At 51.8% G+C, this 18,028-nt stretch overlaps 1 protein-coding gene across 2 annotated transcripts in view; it reads right to left on the bottom strand.

The window, feature by feature from the left end:
* Nucleotides 1–1,908: 1,908 nt before the first annotated feature.
* UXS1 (UDP-glucuronate decarboxylase 1) overlaps nucleotides 1,909–18,028 on the bottom strand; it is a 73,692-nt gene continuing 57,572 nt past the window's right edge. For both annotated transcript variants that reach the window (XM_060117200.1, XM_060117201.1), the window contains exons 9-15: nucleotides 17,594–17,715; nucleotides 11,354–11,473; nucleotides 10,907–10,950; nucleotides 7,414–7,474; nucleotides 5,365–5,422; nucleotides 3,651–3,754; nucleotides 1,909–2,732 (exon numbers count right to left, since the gene is read on the bottom strand). In XM_060117200.1, the coding sequence (XP_059973183.1) occupies nucleotides 2,601–2,732; nucleotides 3,651–3,754; nucleotides 5,365–5,422; nucleotides 7,414–7,474; nucleotides 10,907–10,950; nucleotides 11,354–11,473; nucleotides 17,594–17,715 (641 nt within the window). In that variant the 3' untranslated portion in view covers nucleotides 1,909–2,600. The remainder of the gene's footprint in view (nucleotides 2,733–3,650; nucleotides 3,755–5,364; nucleotides 5,423–7,413; nucleotides 7,475–10,906; nucleotides 10,951–11,353; nucleotides 11,474–17,593; nucleotides 17,716–18,028) is intronic.

Here is an 18,028-nt window from a genome sequence, read left to right as displayed (position 1 = left end):
TTTCTATTTTTTTCCTCCCTTCACGTAGTTTAAATTAAAAAAATCTTTTTTTTTTTTTTTTTTTTTTTTTTTTAGAATTCTATTTGGGCATTTGTACAGATTTTTAGTGGATGCTCCAGGTATTACAGTATATATACACATAACTTCTCAAAATCTACTGGTGTCAAGTTTTACCAGTTTGGAAACATTACTTTCTTTTACTCTCCCATATCTATAATATAGTTATTTTATTTCATTTATATACATTAAAACTCATAAAACATAATTTTTGCATCAATCATCAAATATGATTTAGAAAACTTTGAGAGGAGAAAGAAAACCCATTATATTTACTCATATTTTTGCTCTTTCCTCGTTCTTTTTTCCTTTCTGATGTCCCAAGTTTCCATATTTTAGTGTTTCCTTTTTGTTTAGAGAATTTTACTTTAGTCATACTTCTAAGATAGATCTGCTGGTGAAAACTTTTCAGTTTTACTTCATATGAGAATGTCTTGATTTCCCCTCCATTTCTGAAGGATATTTTCGTGGGATATAGAATTCTGGATTGACAGTTCTTTCAGCCCATGAAAAATGTGCCACGTACTTCTGGGGCCCTGGTTTCTGAGGAACTTGCTGCCTGCCATTCTGATTGTTTTGAACCTGGAGATCATGTGTCATTTCCCTCTGGCTACTTCTGAGATTCTTTTCTTACAGCTTTAGTTTTGAGTTTAACTATGACGTCTTGGTGTGGATTTCTTTGGTTTTATCTCATTTGGGGTTCACTCAGCATTTTGAATCTGAACCTTTATGTTGCTTTGCCAAATTCAGGAAACTGTCAGCCCTTTTCCTAGGAATACTTTTTTCAGCTCCCCCCTCTCTTCCTTGTTCCATGAGTATATTTTATGAAAACTGGGGGGAATAAAGTCGAAGGAGAGAATCTCAGAGGAATTCTAGATATTCCTATATTCCAGATATAGCACATAACGAGGTAAGAGAATTCTGGAGCCTGGGGCTTTGGGGCTCTCCCTACCTGTACTGCACAGCTGAGCTCCACCAAACTCCCTCCATGCCTACGCTCTTTCCTCAGTGCCTGGCCATCACCGTTAGTGGTTCCCAAACAAGTTTCCGTTCACTCCCTCTCAGTAAATTACGGTGTCACTTAGTTCAGGCCCAAATAATGACAACTAAATATAAGAAGGCATCCTGAGTCCTCTCCTTCTCACACCATGCCCACTCTAGCATCGACCTTCAGTTCCAGAATCTTTTGGGGACCTTAGCACAACAAATAAAACAAAACCACAGCTTCCTTGGTCTGACCCCACAGATTCTGATTGGAAAAACATGTCCAATTAAAAAAATAGATATCCCTAGGAGATTTAGAAGGACAGACAGGCAAGCCTAGTTTTTACCCTGGTTAGTATGGAAACGAGCACAGTGCCCCGTTTGATGCTTTTATCCCCTTGGTGTCCTTGCAGCATTTGTCACTACCACATGGAGCCAACTGACTCGAAAATGTGTAGCTTTAACTTCCTATGTGTTCTTCCATTTGTTATAAAAGGAATTTAAAAACCCTACCAGTAAGCCCTACCACTAAACCTTGAAAGAATTCTTAGTGAAAATGAAAGCTCTCAGTTTCTACTCCATAGGTCACTAATGACACTTCCTTTTCTCCACCTGATCCGTGCTTCCAGGGGAGGACACAATGATTCTAACCCTGGGTGAGACCTGAAAATCTCTCCACACTGCAGTGAACACTGTTTGCACAGATTCAGCCCCAGCAGCACAGAAATGTTTCCACTATCCACTCATCAAGTTACATATTATACCAACCTGGATAGTTACCGAATTTTCTTTAAAATTAAATTCTCCAATATTTTTCTTAGCCATCCGATGATGCACCATGCAAAGCAGAAAGCCAACCTTTAAAACTGAGTTTCAATATTTTATTAAAATAGCATATTTAACCACTGTTAACCAAGAATATGTTAACTTCCCACCCCCACCATATGCAGCACAACACAGTAGTGACTGATTTCAAATATCCTGGATTGTGATAACAGAAACATTTCAAAGTCAAGTCTGCAACTAAAAACTAGACCTTGGAAAAATTCTGAATTAGAAGAAACATAAAGCTCTCAAACAGAATTTTTTTATCTGCCTGAGAATTAATGCGGTATGCCACCTACCTACCTGACAATACTGCTGGTCTGCTTTTTCTCCTCTGTGCATAGTATAACGTCTCATTTATAAGTACCCACTTTATAAATAAATCGGCATTTAATCACCCCATTTAATGTTCCTTTTCAGCTTCACAAAGAAACCAGTAAACAAAACTGTCGATGACAGTCACGACATAGGCTCTCACGGCAAGGTAAAAAATTTGAAAATACACAGAGATGCATCAATGCTATTTTACATAAAAAGACAGATTTAAAAAGTGCAAGGCAAAATCTGCAGTTTTTTTAGGGGAGTTTTTAGGCACATCCATTTCTTAAAGCAAGCTTCAGAATGAATTCCAGTTTGTTCTTCATGATACCTGTTTAAGTCTTTCTTTAAAAAAAAGAAAAATACATCTTGTCAAGTGTGAAACAGGGCATCTCCTGTCCCAAAAGGCGAGGTTTTCAGTTATGGCGTGTCCGTCCTTTTTTTATTCTTGCGGGCTTTGGTTTGGGGATGTACTGATTATTTGCCTGGTACTCGAGTTCTTTCCGGAAGTAGTGAATTGCTTTGTTTAACCCTTCCTCCAGTGGGACCTATTTAAAGAGAGAGCGAGAATGAGGGGCACAGCCGGGTCCCTCGAGGCTGTCTGCGCCTGTGCACCCTGACAGACTGCACTTGAAGAAGCTGCAGCCCCAGAGACCCACACTTCCTTGTGCAGGTTAGGAGTCTGTTCCAGTTTGAATCAGTCACAAAAGGCACCCTTAAAATAATGCCCACGTGCGCCCTTCTCTCAGAAGTCTCCATGGAGGAAGATGCTTGGAAGCATCTGTATCGAATCCACATGGCTGATTCTCTGGGTGACACTTACTCTCTGTACTTTCACCCCCGGAGACCTACAAGGGACCCATGACCTGGGAAGCCTGGGAAGCCTCATAATTTAGAGCTGCCCTGCAGCAAACAGGAAACAGAAACCGAATCAGCTGACATGATCTCTAAACTGAAACCTGGAGAAAAGGAATGCAGCAGCCACGCCCAGCCCCGGGGCGGGGGACCATCAGCCTGGGGGACAGGCATCCCCAGTGAGGCCACACCAACTAGCCTGATGGACTCCAAGGGCAACAGAAAGGAGGGGAGGCCCACCGTTTCCCCCCTTCAGCCTCTCACACTCCCACCCTGCTCCACCTGCGTGGGAACTGGGGTGGATGAGCTCGCCCACATCACGGGCATCATGGCCGGCCCTGCACATCCATGACACCCTGGCTAAGTAGATGGAGGCCGAGCAGGGCTACCTGGGACCAAGCCATTCCCTGTAACAGAGAATAAGGGACACAGGCTACAAGCCCTGTGTGGGCCTGGAGAGGACACTGCTGGGGCCACCCAAGCCCCTAGGCCACCCTACGTGGCAGCACCCCCAAGGAACAGACAAGGTGTGGGGGTGGGAGGCCTCCACAGGGCAATGGGGCCCCCCCACAGGGCAATGGGGCCCCCCCGGGACCTGGCCCCCCACTTACCACGGGCTCCCACCCCAGCATCAACTTCGCTTTCTTGATGTCTGGTTTTCTTTTCTGGGGGTCATCCTGGGCTTCGGAGAGAAACTGAATTTCACTCCCACTGCCTGTGTTGTTGATAAAAAAAAAAAAAAAGGTAAGAAGAGAATCAAGAACCACTGGGATGAGACTCACCACATACATCAAAGTCAAGGCCCACTAGTGCAGGTATACAGGTGCAGAGGGAGTGCTGTGTCCCAAGTCACCTCCCACACACACCCCCGGGACTGTGCTGCTGACTGCACAGCACTTGGCAAGGGCAGGACACCAGCCTGAGCCACCCTGAGGGGAAGGAGAGGGCAGGCCCCATGCACACCATCCCCCTCAGCAACACAGCCTTGTGCCCACTGCTGCCAGGGGGGCTGTGACCCTGCTGCCCCGACAAGCCCCCCCACAGGTGTTCACGCCCTGTGGGAGCCCCTCACCTGCAGCCAGGCTCCGTTCAGCCCATCTAACAGGCAGAGCGCCGGGGAGTGACCGTCAGCCAGCCCAGGCTGACACCTTACAAGGGCCTGCCACCTACGCCCTGCTGGAGCCACCCTGAGCCAACAAAAGATGTCCAGCCACCCTGCTGGACAGACCTCAAGCAGAAGGACAGAAGCCTGGCTGGTCCGGCTTCCTAGGACCAAAAGAATGAAGCCAGCCCAGTGACCAGGCCTGCAGAGGGAGCCCCTGGCCCTGGTCACAGAATCTGGAGCGAATAAAACAGCTGCTGTCTGAAGCCAGTGGTCTGGGTTGATGTGTTGCACAACCATCCACCCAGGCTTCAGACAAACTTCTCAACTTCAACGTGAGCACAACCACCTGAGGAGTCTGGCAAAACGCAGATTCTGATCCGGGAGACATGGGCAGGGGGTGTGATTCTGCATTTCTAACAAGTGCCTGTGCTGTGGTTTTCATCCCAGGAGGACCATCCCGTTCTGTCCGACTGTCCAGGCTGGACAGTGCCAGGAAGGACAACTGCAGAGAATCCAGCCTGCTAAGCGTAGGGTCTAGACAGGCCCACATCATGCTCGCCTGGTCTAGCCAACCCCACTCCAATCTGGTTGTGTCTGGACTCTGATTTCTTGATCAACCCTGGGAAGCAGACACTCCCCAACCCGAGCCCCAGGAACCTGACCCTGTGACCAAGGGCACAGCTCGTAGACACCAGCAGCCCATGGCTGGCTGAAAACGCACAGACTTCTCATGGCTTAAGAGCATGCCCTCTTGGGGGCTACGCCCAGTGTCCACACCGCCTGCAACTCCCCGTGGCCAGGTTGGCCAGAACCGCACATGGAACCTAAAAAACTCACCACCAGATTCCACCAGAATCACACAAGCCCTGGTGTCGCTCTCCTGCTCCCTGAAATCCTGTGCTTGGCCCAGCTGGCGTCCGGAACCAGACAGTGGTCACCTGGGCAGAACTGCCGACCACAATCACGTCTCGAGCACAGACGTACCATTTCTGCTCCACACAGACCTTCTGTCACAAGGGTGAAAAAAGCTGGGCCCCTCCCCGCACCCCTTCATCTTTCTGTCACTTAGAATCACAAAACGGTGAGGCACTCCTGATTAAGTTCTGCTTTTCATCCAATTCAATTAGCATTTATTAATTACCCACCGTCCAGGCGAGGCGTAATTAACCGACAGGGTAAGCGCGGCCGGTCACACGCAGGAAGGCCTCTGTCCTACTTACCAACGAGATTTTTAATTAGCTGAGCGAATTCCAGGATCGTATGTTCTTCTGGGTTCCCCTAAGGAAGAAAGGTCCCTGGTTAGAGATGTAAACGCAACAGCGACGCCACGCCCTCCCGCACCACATGCACGCCGTCCCAGACGCCCACCTGTGTAGCAGCGCATCAGGGTGCTGTGTCCCCTGGCCCAGGTATGGGATGGTTTCCAGGTACTATAGGCTCAGTGTCGCTCTGCAGGAAAGCCTGGCTCTGAGAGCTCAGCTCTCCCAGGACACTCTTGCTTCCCCCTGGGGGCGCCGTGCTCACCCCCTCGGTAATGAAGACGCGTGAGCCTTGACAGGAGTCCCAACAGACACGAAACGTGCTCGCAGGCGGGCCCTGGGCAGCCCGTGTGAGAGACAGGATGTGGCTCTATGGCGGGCTTACTTTGGGGGGCCTCTGAACGCCCCCCTCCTCTTCCTGCCACGGTACCTTCCAGAAGCCACGGCCCCTCCCCTCCCCGAGCCTGCTCGTCCCTTGAGAGAGCACCATGAAGTCTAGCAACTGTACGTCCCAGCACTCTTCGTCCCCAGTCTCCTGGTTTCGTCTGAGACCAAGGTAAAAGAGGCAAGTAGGGACCCTAGGCCTAATTATGAGCACCCCGGGGCTACCGGCAGACACGCCCCTGAAACAAGACAGGTTTCTACAGGAGCTGGACACTCCTGCACGGCCCCGTGCAGAGGGGCAAGAATGACGCGGCTTAAGACGTGCACTTGGAAGGGCGAGAAGTGAAAACACAGGGTAAGGGCAGTGAAGGCTCAAGATGAAGTGAGGATCACGAGACACGGCTTATGCTGTTTAACCGCCTGTTTCTTCGAAAATGCATGAAAACAGCGCTGGCTGGGTGCTTCCGGCCGCCAGTAGTCGGTACCCATGAATTGGTCAAAGTTCCCACAGGGAGTGACCTCTCCAGGGCCCGTCCTTTGCTGTTGGTAGAAACTCCCGCCCAACCCAGGAGAAATGAACGTTCCGGAGCGTGCTTCAGACTGCTGGTCATGAAGAAAAGTACAAGGAGCGGTTTGCGAGTGAAGTGCTTTCAAGAAATTAGCAGGCACGTCCACACCTGTGAGCTTAGCCCCTCCTAGGGAGGGGAGGTGGCCAAGGAGACCGAGGTGGTGAGAGGGGAGGGGCTCCCCCAATGAGCAGAGTGTGGGGGGCGGCCTCAGGTCAGCTACCATTGGCAGATGTGGACCGTCTAGAATGACAGGCAGTCTACACTGGACACCTCACATTTTAAACGGGATGGAATGAAACCAGGAGACAGTGACCGAAAGGGTCAGAGGGCTGTAGCCCAACCTGATCCCTGGAAGAGCTGGAGAGGAGCCTGGGGAAGTCCTGGGGAAGCTGTCACATCACAGGGGCATAGACCAGCTCTGGGGGCGTCCCCACGGAGAAGGCAGGACAGCGGGCGGGCACACACAGGACGAGGTTTTACCTCTAAACAGAAGGAAAAACGTTCTGCCAGGGAGAACCGGCCAAAGACAGGACAAACTGCTCTGCAAAGAAACACATCCTCTAGCACCAAGAGTGAGCGAGGCTGGACTAGAGGTCAGGCAAAGCCAGCTCCTGATCCCTCCCGGGAGCATCTGGGCTGCAGGAAGTGAGGGAGGAAGCGGCGCGAAGCGGGTCTGGGCACTCACAGACGTGACAGTGAGGGAAACTGTCCTCGCCACTCCGTCGTCTACAGCCCCAGAAAGCAAGCCTTACCGAGACCAACTGCACACTCAGTGATGGACAGAGGACCCACAGAACGTCACCTACAACCCCCAAAGGCTTCACGAATTTCTAGACCTGGCCCTTCCGGTGGATGGAGCAGGGTTACTTTATCATGTAGCTCAGCCACGTGTCCCACATCTTACTTCTTTGTGGACTCCTGTTTTGTTCTATTCCGTGTATCTCCCTCTAGTACTGGGCAAGCAACAGACAGGCACGTGCCCTGAGTGTGCTGCCGGCGAACGAGCCAAGCAGGAACCGGCCCGCTGGGGAGGAAGTGGGTGGAGGGAGGGACTCACCAGGTTGACGGGGCTGCTGACGTTGCTGTTCATGAGTGCCACGAGGCCATTCACCAGGTCGCTGGAAGAGAGGGGAGGCTGCTCAGGTGCCCGCCAAGGCCCGCAGGTGCCGAGCAGCGGACACAAGCCGGCCACCTCCCGGAAGGAAACCAAAACCTCCGTGGGAGCCTGGACGTCAAAATAAAACCCTGCACATAAGAGGGCACAGATGGAATGACGTGGCGTCTGGGATCTGCCTTCTGTGGGAGCGTGTAGGCAGATGGCTGAGCAGGATGGAAGCTGAGTGATGGGCTGAGTTCCCTACTTTGTATATTTCTGAAATCCTTCGGCAATTAGCAAATGAAAATAAAGTAGGCACACATCCAAAAAAAGATGGCGTGTATGCAAGTTTCTGAGCAAAGTCCATGTTTAACGGGAACCCAGGTAGCCGGCCCATATGGAAAAGCAGATGGTTTTTAAAAAAATACGGTCTCCTGCAATGGAAGAACTCCAGTATGTAAGTCTCATACTGGCAAGCCACAGGGAAAGCCAGACAGCCCTGAGTGTTGAAACCAGCTCCCTGGACCTCCAGCCCCTCACCTCCCTCCAGGAACCCCCACACCCGGATGGGACGGGCGAGGGCGTCTGGGTGTTGCAGACAGATGGCGAGTGAGCGGGCCGTGAGGGTGATGGTCAAGAGGCAAACTTCTGCTTACCAAGGTTTGGTTCTTATTTTCAGAAGCGTTAAAGGGTGGTTCTGTCAAAACAAAGTGACTTCGTGAAAATGACACCTGGCTGCTACACGAGCACTTTACTAAGTCACTTTCACCAGCTGTGTCTCAGGAGGCCGGGAGGGTTCTTTCTGCTCCGGGGATGCAAATGCGGCCGCCTGGAACCCTCTCCCCTCCTCCGCAGTGACCAGCAAGGAGCAGGTTACTGTGCTAAACTTCCAAAAGAAAACCTCAGGTTTTGCTTTCCTTTTCACTGAGAAACAATCTGGGGGGGAGCGGTATTTAGCAAACAGATGATTTTCTGGGTTTTTGGTGTCAACCAATGGGCATTTTATAGGAACACGCCTAAAGTCCATTCTGCTCTCACGGATCAAGCACAGATGCAAAGAACCGCTGACTTCAGATGATTCCTCGCTTCTAGAAACTGGCAAAAAGTCCCTTCATCACTATGGCCGTTAACGACCACATCCCAACACGTCCTCTGACAGCACACGTCTCTGCATATTTGGAAAAGACGTTAAAATGTGCCATTCAGTAGCATCCACAAACATTTTTAATGTGGGGGGTCCATATTAAGCTGGAAGGTGATGGACACTTATGTAATCATCCTGAGGGGGAGGGGCATGCATCTTTTATGCAAAAAACTGGCAACTTTTAATGCCAAAACTGCACAGATCACATCCATTTAACCTGAAGCTCTTTAAAAGTGTCATTTTGACAAAGTGACTTTTTAAGACAACAAAGCATGCCTCCGTGATGGGGTGAGGACGTACCCTGGCCCTGAGAGCACTAAGCACGGTCATGCCAGGATGTCAGCACACACGCCACCCAGAGACCGCAACGGTCACCCAGAAACGGTGCAACGCTGCCACAGGGCAACTGTGGATTTTGGAGACGGGTAATTTAGTTCAGTAAGTACAGATCTGAACATTGTGCATTTTTAACTGTGAAGTAAAAGAGCCTCAGTTTCTACAAAATAGCTTGTTTAAAACAGCCCAGCATTGGTAAGTTAACTCTCTGGGCCAAGCCTTGAACAATGGAGAGCGAAAGCTGGGAAAACTCCTTCCCTGAGTCTGGTGAAGTCGGGGAGCCTCAGCACGTCAGAGCCCACTAACTCGAGATGTGAGACCAGCAGACAGCACGGCCTCACGAAGAGAGGATTTGCCCGAAGGGCCCCCAACACCACTTCTAGTGACACCACTGAGGTCCCTTCCAGGGTGCACCCTGGCATCTGGGTCAGTGATGGGGCGCGTGGACTGCGTAGGCCGGCCAGCGAGGCACGTCCTGTCAGGGATGGAATGCAGCCTGTGCATCGCTCGATGCCTAAAGGATTTTAATCACCGGCATAAAACAAGCACCTGAGAGGCTACTTTAAATGAATTTTGTATCTGATGCCTTTGAAATAGTAAGAACGGGTTGTAACTGATGCCCCTTTCACTGCACAGTCTCTCGAATACTCCACGAGGTGGTACGGCTGGAGGAGTCTGGGGGCCTTGATGAGGCTGTTGGAGGAGATTCAACGTGACTAAGACATCAAGACCCCCCCCCACCTCGAGAAAGTGCACAGATGGGGGCCGGGTGAGGGCAGGCGGGGTGGACACGTGTCACGATGAAAAGATGGTACCCGAGCGCAGGATCCCAGGAGCACGGTCCCCACACAGACACGGGCCGCAATCGCTTCCTTGCAGCGCACGGCTCCCGGGTGAAGTGTTCTGACATGAGAACAGGCCGGCTAGCTCCTGGCTGAATCCCTTCTTAGACTATTTGGGCAACAAAGTGGGCCAGTGACATGATGGTCCCAGGCTTTTGCCCTGCTGGGCAAGATACTAACCGATGGGGAGAGAAAAACCACTGTTCCTTATAAGACACTTACTCAGCTTTCTTTTGGACTAAATGTGAAAATTCACAAACACTTATAGGAAAAAAAAAATCTACAGTGGTTGTGTTTAATTTTTTTTTTTCTTTTAAACCAGGCAAAAATCGGTGTGGTTGCTCGGGCCGAGGTGGGGTGGGAGCCCCCCAGGACCTGCCACCACTTCGCCTGACAGCATCCCGCAGGCACCAGGGACAGCATTTTCTGATGGACAGGCACTCCAGGGTATTTGTACTGAAAAGTGCAAATATACGGTCCCAAAACATACAACTAGATTTCCCAATGATTTAGGACACCACAAACCTATGCAGAATTCACCACTGTGCCACGTGGGAAATATTTTGGTAGATGTAACTGCTCAGATAATAACTCTTCTCTCAGAACCCAAAACGCACTTTAAAACTTGCCACCAACTGAACTAGCCAACAAAAAACTAGACTGAGGAGGACTACCAAGAAAACAGTAAATATGACCGTGCGAGGCTATTCAACAAAGTTCTTAAAATATTTTTGTCTGCATTTGGTTTGGGCACCAGATTTGTCAGCATTAGGCCACTTGACCTCTCAATGATGATAACCCCGTCCACCCCAGAAGGCGCGTCTAAAGGGACTGATTTCGGCATCTGCAGGTGTGCTGTGTACCTGAGGCCGTCACCTCAGTGGCCTGAACTGGAGGCCCTGGGTGACCCTCGGGGCCGGCAGGTTGGCCGACAAGACACTAGGTGGCAGCAGGAGACCAGCACATCCGACCTCTATTGGCAGAGAAGCGGGAGCGGGGTGGGGGGTGGGGGGGCGCCCGCGGGAAGAGCAGAACTAACTGTCAACCCAGCTGCTTCACCGGAATGAAAACAGCAAAACGAACAAGTGACCCAGATGGGGCTGGACGGCCCTTGCCCGCCTGGGGGTCTTACCTGACGTACTGGAAGGCCCTTGTCTGCGACCCGGATCCGTACACCTGGGGGGAGACCACACGGAGGGTCCCGGAACCGCGGACTGCACGGGAGCCTTCAACCACCAGGGGCGTAGCCTGACCTCAGCCCTGACAACGCCAGGGTCCGGCCGTGCCAGGCCCTCCACCAGGCCCGGGACCTCACCCAGGGGCACCCTGAGGCGCCCTGTGGACAGAGACGCCCCTGGGCACAGTCATGGGCCAAGAGCACGGCGGGAGAGGCCTTTGCAGGCAGGCCCTGAGCCCGAGGCACCAGGGTGTCTGCAGCTTGGGGAGCAGGGTGACATGAGCCCCGTCCAGGGTCACGGCTCCTGTGTGTTCCCTCCACGCACCGCCCTCCCTCCCAGGGCAGCGGGGACTTCCGACTTCAGGGCAGGCCCCCCCCACCCCGCGCCCGCCCGCCACCCACCGTGAGTGGCTCCCCCTGCAGCGCCTGCAGGATGAAGTTGCTGACCACCCGGCCATCGTTCATGTGCATTCGGGGTCCGAAAGTGTTGAAGATCCTGGCCACGCGCACCTCCACGCCTTCCTGCAACACACAGGAGGGTGAGCCCTGCGGCCCCGGCGCCCCACACGTACCTCTGCTCTTCCTTCCAGACGCAGGCGCTTCTCCGTCCTGATGAGATGCTCTGTTCTCTGTAAACAAATCTGGAGGCTGCAAGTTACACCAAACTCACATGAGCCCCGATTCCCACCACCTTCAGGCCCCCGGCATGAAACGTGCTGCAGAAACCTGAGAGACAGTTAAAACAGTGCAAGGGGTTAATGATGGGTATACATTTTTTCCCCAGTAAGTAAATATCTACTTTCTTAACAGGGACCGTGCTATGCATCTCTTTCATCCTCTCTTTCACATAATGTTTTGTATAAATTTATCACTCAACAGAGATTTAAATGTTAGTGAATGTTTAATGGCTGATTTGAAGAAAAACAAGAGAGCACTTTGTCCTGGGAAAGGAGGGGCAGGTGAGCGTTCCGGAAGGGCTACATTGTACCTACTACACATCCCCAATCTGTTCTGCTGGAAAACTCATCCGTTCAGTGAAAAACCAAAGACAATCTGGCACCTGATACAGGCTATATATAGCTAAACAGCCTGGGATGATGCCAACGTACATTGTTTACAAAAACGGGTGTTCCAGACCTTTCCAGACTTTCCCACTTGTACTTCTAATGTTTCCATTTTTATTACAATAAACATCTCTTACTTTTGTAATTGGGGAAAGCATATTTTCAAACATGTAGTCAAGGAAAGTATATTTTTTTAAACCCCAAAAGCCTTCTGCAAATTATCTTGTTTAATTATCAATTTCACAGACTGCTTTGTCAGTGATAAGAAGTTAAATGTTTCTATCACACTCTGAATCAGCGGACTCTTACAGCAATCCATCACCCATCAGACAACAGGCGCGCATTTCCGGGTGTCAGAGGGCTGGGGGGGGGTGGGCTGTGAGCCCCGGGGCTCAGTGGCCAGGCCGCGCCGTCTGTCTCTCCTCACCGGGAAAGTGGGAGAGGGCGGGGCTCGCATGCAAGTCAGCCTCAGCACAGGCCCGGTGATGACAGCTTAGCTGCTGCCGGGGTCCTGCTAGTCGGTACAGTTCTTTGCTGACTCTACGTATCACAGCCGGTACAGGCTGGGAACCTGAGGGACCCATAGCCGATGGGGCTGATTTAGCACAAAATTTCTCCACCATAAGTACGGCGAGTGAACGGCTGTGGGCTGCGGCATCCCTAGGGCCCCACCAGGCCTCCCAGTGGCTGGAGCTGCCAGCCACCTCCGCCCCCAGCGGCCTCATCTAGGTCTCCACGTGTGCCCACGTGCAGTGGCTGGCCGGTGTGGATCCAGCGCACAGTTGGCTTTCAGAAACCGGAGCTGCCACATTTCTGCCAAGCCCCAGCAACATGCCATCAAGCCTTCCCATGGGCATTCAGACTCCTAGGCCTAAGGTGTGAGCTATAATTCCAGGTCCAGGAATAAACCAACCCTGTTCTCTACTGAACTGACCAGGTAGCATTTCAAAAACGGGGGGGTGGGGCAGGGAGGGGCAGAGATGCTGCTCTCACTAGAAAACAACTCCCAAGTTCCGCCTGCATTTACTTGTTAAGATGAGAAAATCCCAAGTGGGTGAAGGTGGCTTTATTCCAAGACGGGATGAAAAGCTCAGCACATTCGCAGCGGTCAGGCCATGTGCTGGCGGGGCGCTTGGGGGGCTGTGCTTTGCTCCCTCCCCGCCCCCCCAGGAACGCTGGGCTCTGCACACATGAACTGCAGCACAGAGGGAACTGGCTGTGTGACCTGTCCACCTGGGTCCGGGGCCTCAGGGGACGGGCAGCTCCTCCCAACTACCAGGTGCGCTGACACGTGCTTCCCAGGAGCCCCGGCTCTCAAGCTCGTTCACACCCTCTCCGCTGTGCCAGGCCTACCCTCAGGGAGGCGCCCAGCACACGTTCACCTGCAGGGAGCAGGACACCCAGAGAGCGGGAAGCCCCCAGAGATGGCAGGCCCCCAGGAGAAGGACATGCCATCCCTAAAGTAAGGGGGTCACACAGCCCCGAAGGCCGAACGACACGATCCCCCCCGGCTTCGCATAAACATACCTTCGTGGGGTCCACTCCCCGCCTGGGGACGAGACCGAGGCCATTACAGAAGGAAGAGCTCAGCTGCTGAGCAAGATGCCCGAAGGTGCAGAAAAGTTCCCGTTCACGCTCGGTGGTGGCAGAGGGAGGCCACACAGGTTTGGGGACAGCGGGATGCCTGCCTGGCAACTGCCCTCAACGGTCCCGCCAGACCCTTAACATTCAGACCAGAGTGGTCACTAGGCCCAGGCCATGCCCAGGCTCAGCGCACGGCCAGTGGGGAGTGGGCACCAGAAACAGGCCTGCACTGGGGGTTCCAGGCCACGGGCTTAATTAGCCCCTTGGGGTGAACCCCGCTCATTGGACAACCATCCTTTAGCTGGTTGCTGAACACTTTTTTGTTAACTAAGGTATAATATGCATACCAGGCATTTAAGTATTCTAATGCCAGAAAATAAAACAAAACCATACCCTCAAGGCCCTGGACTAGAGGGTTTCTGAGTTTCCTTTCTTTCTGCTCTGCGGTCTGTGTTTTCAGGAATGGCGGCCTGTTTCGCAGACCCAGCCCCGTGGGTGGGGCTCAGACCCCTGAGGGTCAGACGCAGGCGGGGCCGTGAGCTCCAAAGCACACAAGCGCTGACCGCAGCCTTCTGGACAAGTCTGCACGTTTACGAAACCACCACGTCCAAGGGCTCGGACGAGCCCAATGTAACTTCTCTGACAAGTTCAAGTGTTCCTGAAAGATGCGATGCCCTTTGATCCCAACTGCCAGCTCAATCCAGCCCCTGGAAGAAGACTCCAGGGAGCCCCTCTTTATGTAAGAAACGTGCCCTGAAACGAACCTGCGATAGATTTTCCTGGGAAATCAAATTCTATTTTGAATACATTTTAGGATATTTAATTCACTACAACAAACCCAGAAGAGAATCCTTTAAAATCTTTTATAAAATGTGTATTCATCCCTGGATTTATCTTGTTTATATTCTCAATCCTTCTATATTAGATTTATTCAGAGAAAGATACATCCACATACCATATATGGTCTTTTCAATAAAATGATGACTTATGCTTAAGAGGGGACATGCCTTTATGTATTAAAAAAATTAAATTATTAAAATAATTAACTAAAAATATGCCAAAGGCATTCTATTCCACCTGGTTCATCATTTTACTGGACATTATTTTTTCATTTGCCTCCAGATAGCAAAAACTAACACCCAAAGTTTTGAAGCAGGAGAGCTGGAATACTGAAAATCAGTCGCTCTGCTGTTTGAACTCCAAAGATGGTCTGATCTGCCCCAGACCGGGCTGTGCCCACAGGGGCCAGCCCAGTGTGGCAGGAGGGGCTCTGACTCACCCCCTGCCACAGCTAATGTAAAATCCCAAGTGAAAGAATTGCCCTATTTTTCCCTTCCGTTTATCTCTGAATGGGACCATGGGTGGTAGTATTTTTTCCTTTTTGCTTCTCTGTGTTTTCTTATTTTCTATCCTGGCAAAGCAACCTGCAGTACGAGAATCCCAACACCCCTCAACTGTGTGGTGTCTGCCCTGTGGACAGAGAGAGAAGATGCCCACGGTTCCCTCCCCTCAGCATGACTCGGACAAACAAGGGACAGCGAGCACAGGTACACTGTTTAGACTCAGCTGTGGTCACAGTCTTGGACCCACAGCTCTCCCTAGAAGGGGACACAGTACGTGTAACGTGAATAACAAGGCATGCGAGGTTTGAAGCTCATGCTGGGCCTTCTTCAAGGCCACTCAGAACCGGGCGAGACCACAGGGACCTCCACCCAGGCCCAGGCCCCCAGCCCTGCTGTCCTGCATCAGCCCATTGGCCTTGCAGCCACCAGAACCAGACAGGACTCCGCCAGCCACAGGGCCAGACGCATGGTCACTCCCAGACCTAAGGGCCAGACGGCAGGAGTGGGTGAGGGACTGTGGGGAGAGCGGGACCCACACCTGCCTCCAAGGCCACAGGGGCAGGCCTTCCACGGTGCATTTCCAGATGCCCGGACAGCACTGCTCACCTGGGCAGACGGGAGTCCCGGGGCAGGTGTGCTGAGCAGAATGCACAGGTTACACGGTGCTGCTGGCCTAGACCCGAGCTTCACAAAAGGTGCTGAGCCTGTGTCCGAAAGCAACCCTTGGACCTGACACTGTGACGGGGAGCAGTCTGTGCACTGTCCCCAGGGAGAAGCCCACTGTCACCCTAACCACCAGGTGACTTTTGCACACAGGTGACATCATCTGCTGGGGCCCCTGGTGGGAAGCCCAGGCAGACGGCCCCTGCAGCAGAGGCATTCTGCAGCGGGCGCCACCCTCCCGACGGCCACTGCCGGCCGGCCGCACATGGGGCTCCTAGAGGATACATTACGGGGAGCACCATCTATGCGTGCCTCTCCCGAGACCTGTGTGAGCAGAAATGCACACGCTGACGGTCCCCAGGTGTGGAGGGAGCTGTGATCCTGCGCTCACGAGTTGGACGGCACTTACAGATCCCGGGTCAGCACATGCGCAGTGGAACCCACACCCTGGGTCCTGGCATCTAGTCAGTGCTCAATAAATGTTGGCTACGCTGTTACTAAACACCACAGTTATCATGAGCTCATACCTTAAGGGAATATGAATACTTGTTAGTAAGTTACACTACTCATCACTTAATAAGAACTAAAAATTCAATAAAAAATGTCCTACTTGCCCGCCAGCTTTACCTACACAAAAACTCACTAATACACCCACAGACTGAAAGCAAAACAGCCGAGAACCCTATTGATTTATGTCCCCTCACACACTCCAGTTAGTTTTCTTAGGCACCAACGTGTACAGAGGCTGTTCTGTGTACCTGGGAGACCATCTTATTCAACTTTTGGGTCAAGATATTCTGGGCTCCAAAATGATATAGTTTGTCCTTTCTAAAACTGATTAAAATAAATGGATACTACAAGCCAACTGCCCAAAGTGGCTTAGAAAACAATCAGTCCTACTCCTGGCCAAGAAATAAGGCAGAAAAACCTAAATATCAATACCTGCACCTCAGCACAAGATTATTTTCTGGGTCGTCAATATTGGTATTTCATTAAAAATGTAAGAGAAAAAAGTCTCTGCCAACTGCCCTCCAAAAAACAAACAAGGCGCTCAGTGCCCCCAGCCCAGCCACGAGCTCTCAGCACTGGGTACCCAGGCAGGGTCTCCCATCACACAAAGTCCGTGGCCAGCTGACCTCCGAGCTGGCCGGCAGGAGGAACCCTCGGCCTGAGAAGGCTGCTCCAGGATGGACACTTGCTCGTCTCTGGGTCCCAGAGTGTGGCCACCACGCCTGTCAGCAGCCTGTCCTGGAACCAGCCCCGTCCACGGTTATTCACCTACACGTCTCTCCAAGGGCGTGTCTGTGAGGGTCCCAGAGCTGGTCAAGCACAATGGATGGCCTGGCTGGGCCCCATCTGGACGTCTGACTGGCCCCTGCACAGCCCTCAGGCAGGCAGGACAAGGCCCTGTGACCAATGGGTCACGTCTCCAGAGTAGACAGTGGGGAGCCAGGTGGGATCCCAGACCCCCGCCTCTCGGCTGTAGGCTCTACCTGCTCCAGCGTGGAGGTGAGCAAATCTGTAACTTGGAAAGATCCACAGGCAAGCCCCAGCACAGCCGTGATTAAGGAAGCAGGGAATCAGAGTAAGTATAAATAACCATCCCTGAAGAGACCTATATTAAAGCCAAAATGAATTATACCCATTAGAAAACAGAAAGAAAGGTAAAAGTAAAAAAAAAAAAAAAAAAAAAAAAAAAAATTCCACCGATTCGGAGGCTTCGGGAAAACAGAGGAACTTATTAACTGCTGGTGGGTGAGCAGGCATAAGGCTGGTCCCAGTCACTCAAGGGTATTCCAAACCTAAGGCTTCAGCCCTGGAAATCATTTTTCAAAAAAGGAGACACATGGGGAAAGCTGCTGATGGCACCATTAATTTATGACAGTGGGAAACTGGGGAAACAGCCACCCCCGGGCAGGGTCAGTCACGGTGCTTTATTCCAGCACAGTCCTGGTCTACACCGCCAGCTCCAGAGCTGGGTTGGATACCTGCTTCATGTAGGCGTAGCACATGGTCTCGGCGACACGCTTGCCTTCGTCGTAGCAGGCTCGAGGTCCTATGGGATTCACGTGGCCCCAGTATTCCTCGGTTTGAGGGTGGACTTCAGGGTCTGCGGGGGTGGGGAACAATAAGGAAGTGCTTTCAGAGTCTCCCTTTGTTCACGTTCATACACTTTACGAACAGGGGATACTGATGGTGCAAAAGGGAGCTTGGGAAAGACCAAGGTGAACATCTCACCTGGAGAGATACCTATCAGAGGAGCACCTTCAGCGCCCCTCGGTCCACCTCTAGTCCAGCGGGACACGCTATCCTGACCGCTCGTATCAGTGATGAGTTTTTACAGGAAAAAAAATTAATTAAAAGAGCAAAGTCTCTCGATTTTAAGTCTCCCCCCTCCCGTAAACTGTTCTTAACTTTTAGAT

This window comes from Mesoplodon densirostris, chromosome 14, assembly GCF_025265405.1.
Source record: "Mesoplodon densirostris isolate mMesDen1 chromosome 14, mMesDen1 primary haplotype, whole genome shotgun sequence".
NCBI classification, from domain to species: Eukaryota; Metazoa; Chordata; class Mammalia; order Artiodactyla; family Ziphiidae; genus Mesoplodon; species Mesoplodon densirostris.
The sequence above is the reverse complement of the archived record's forward strand: the minus strand, read 5'-3'. Positions and strand labels throughout refer to the sequence as shown.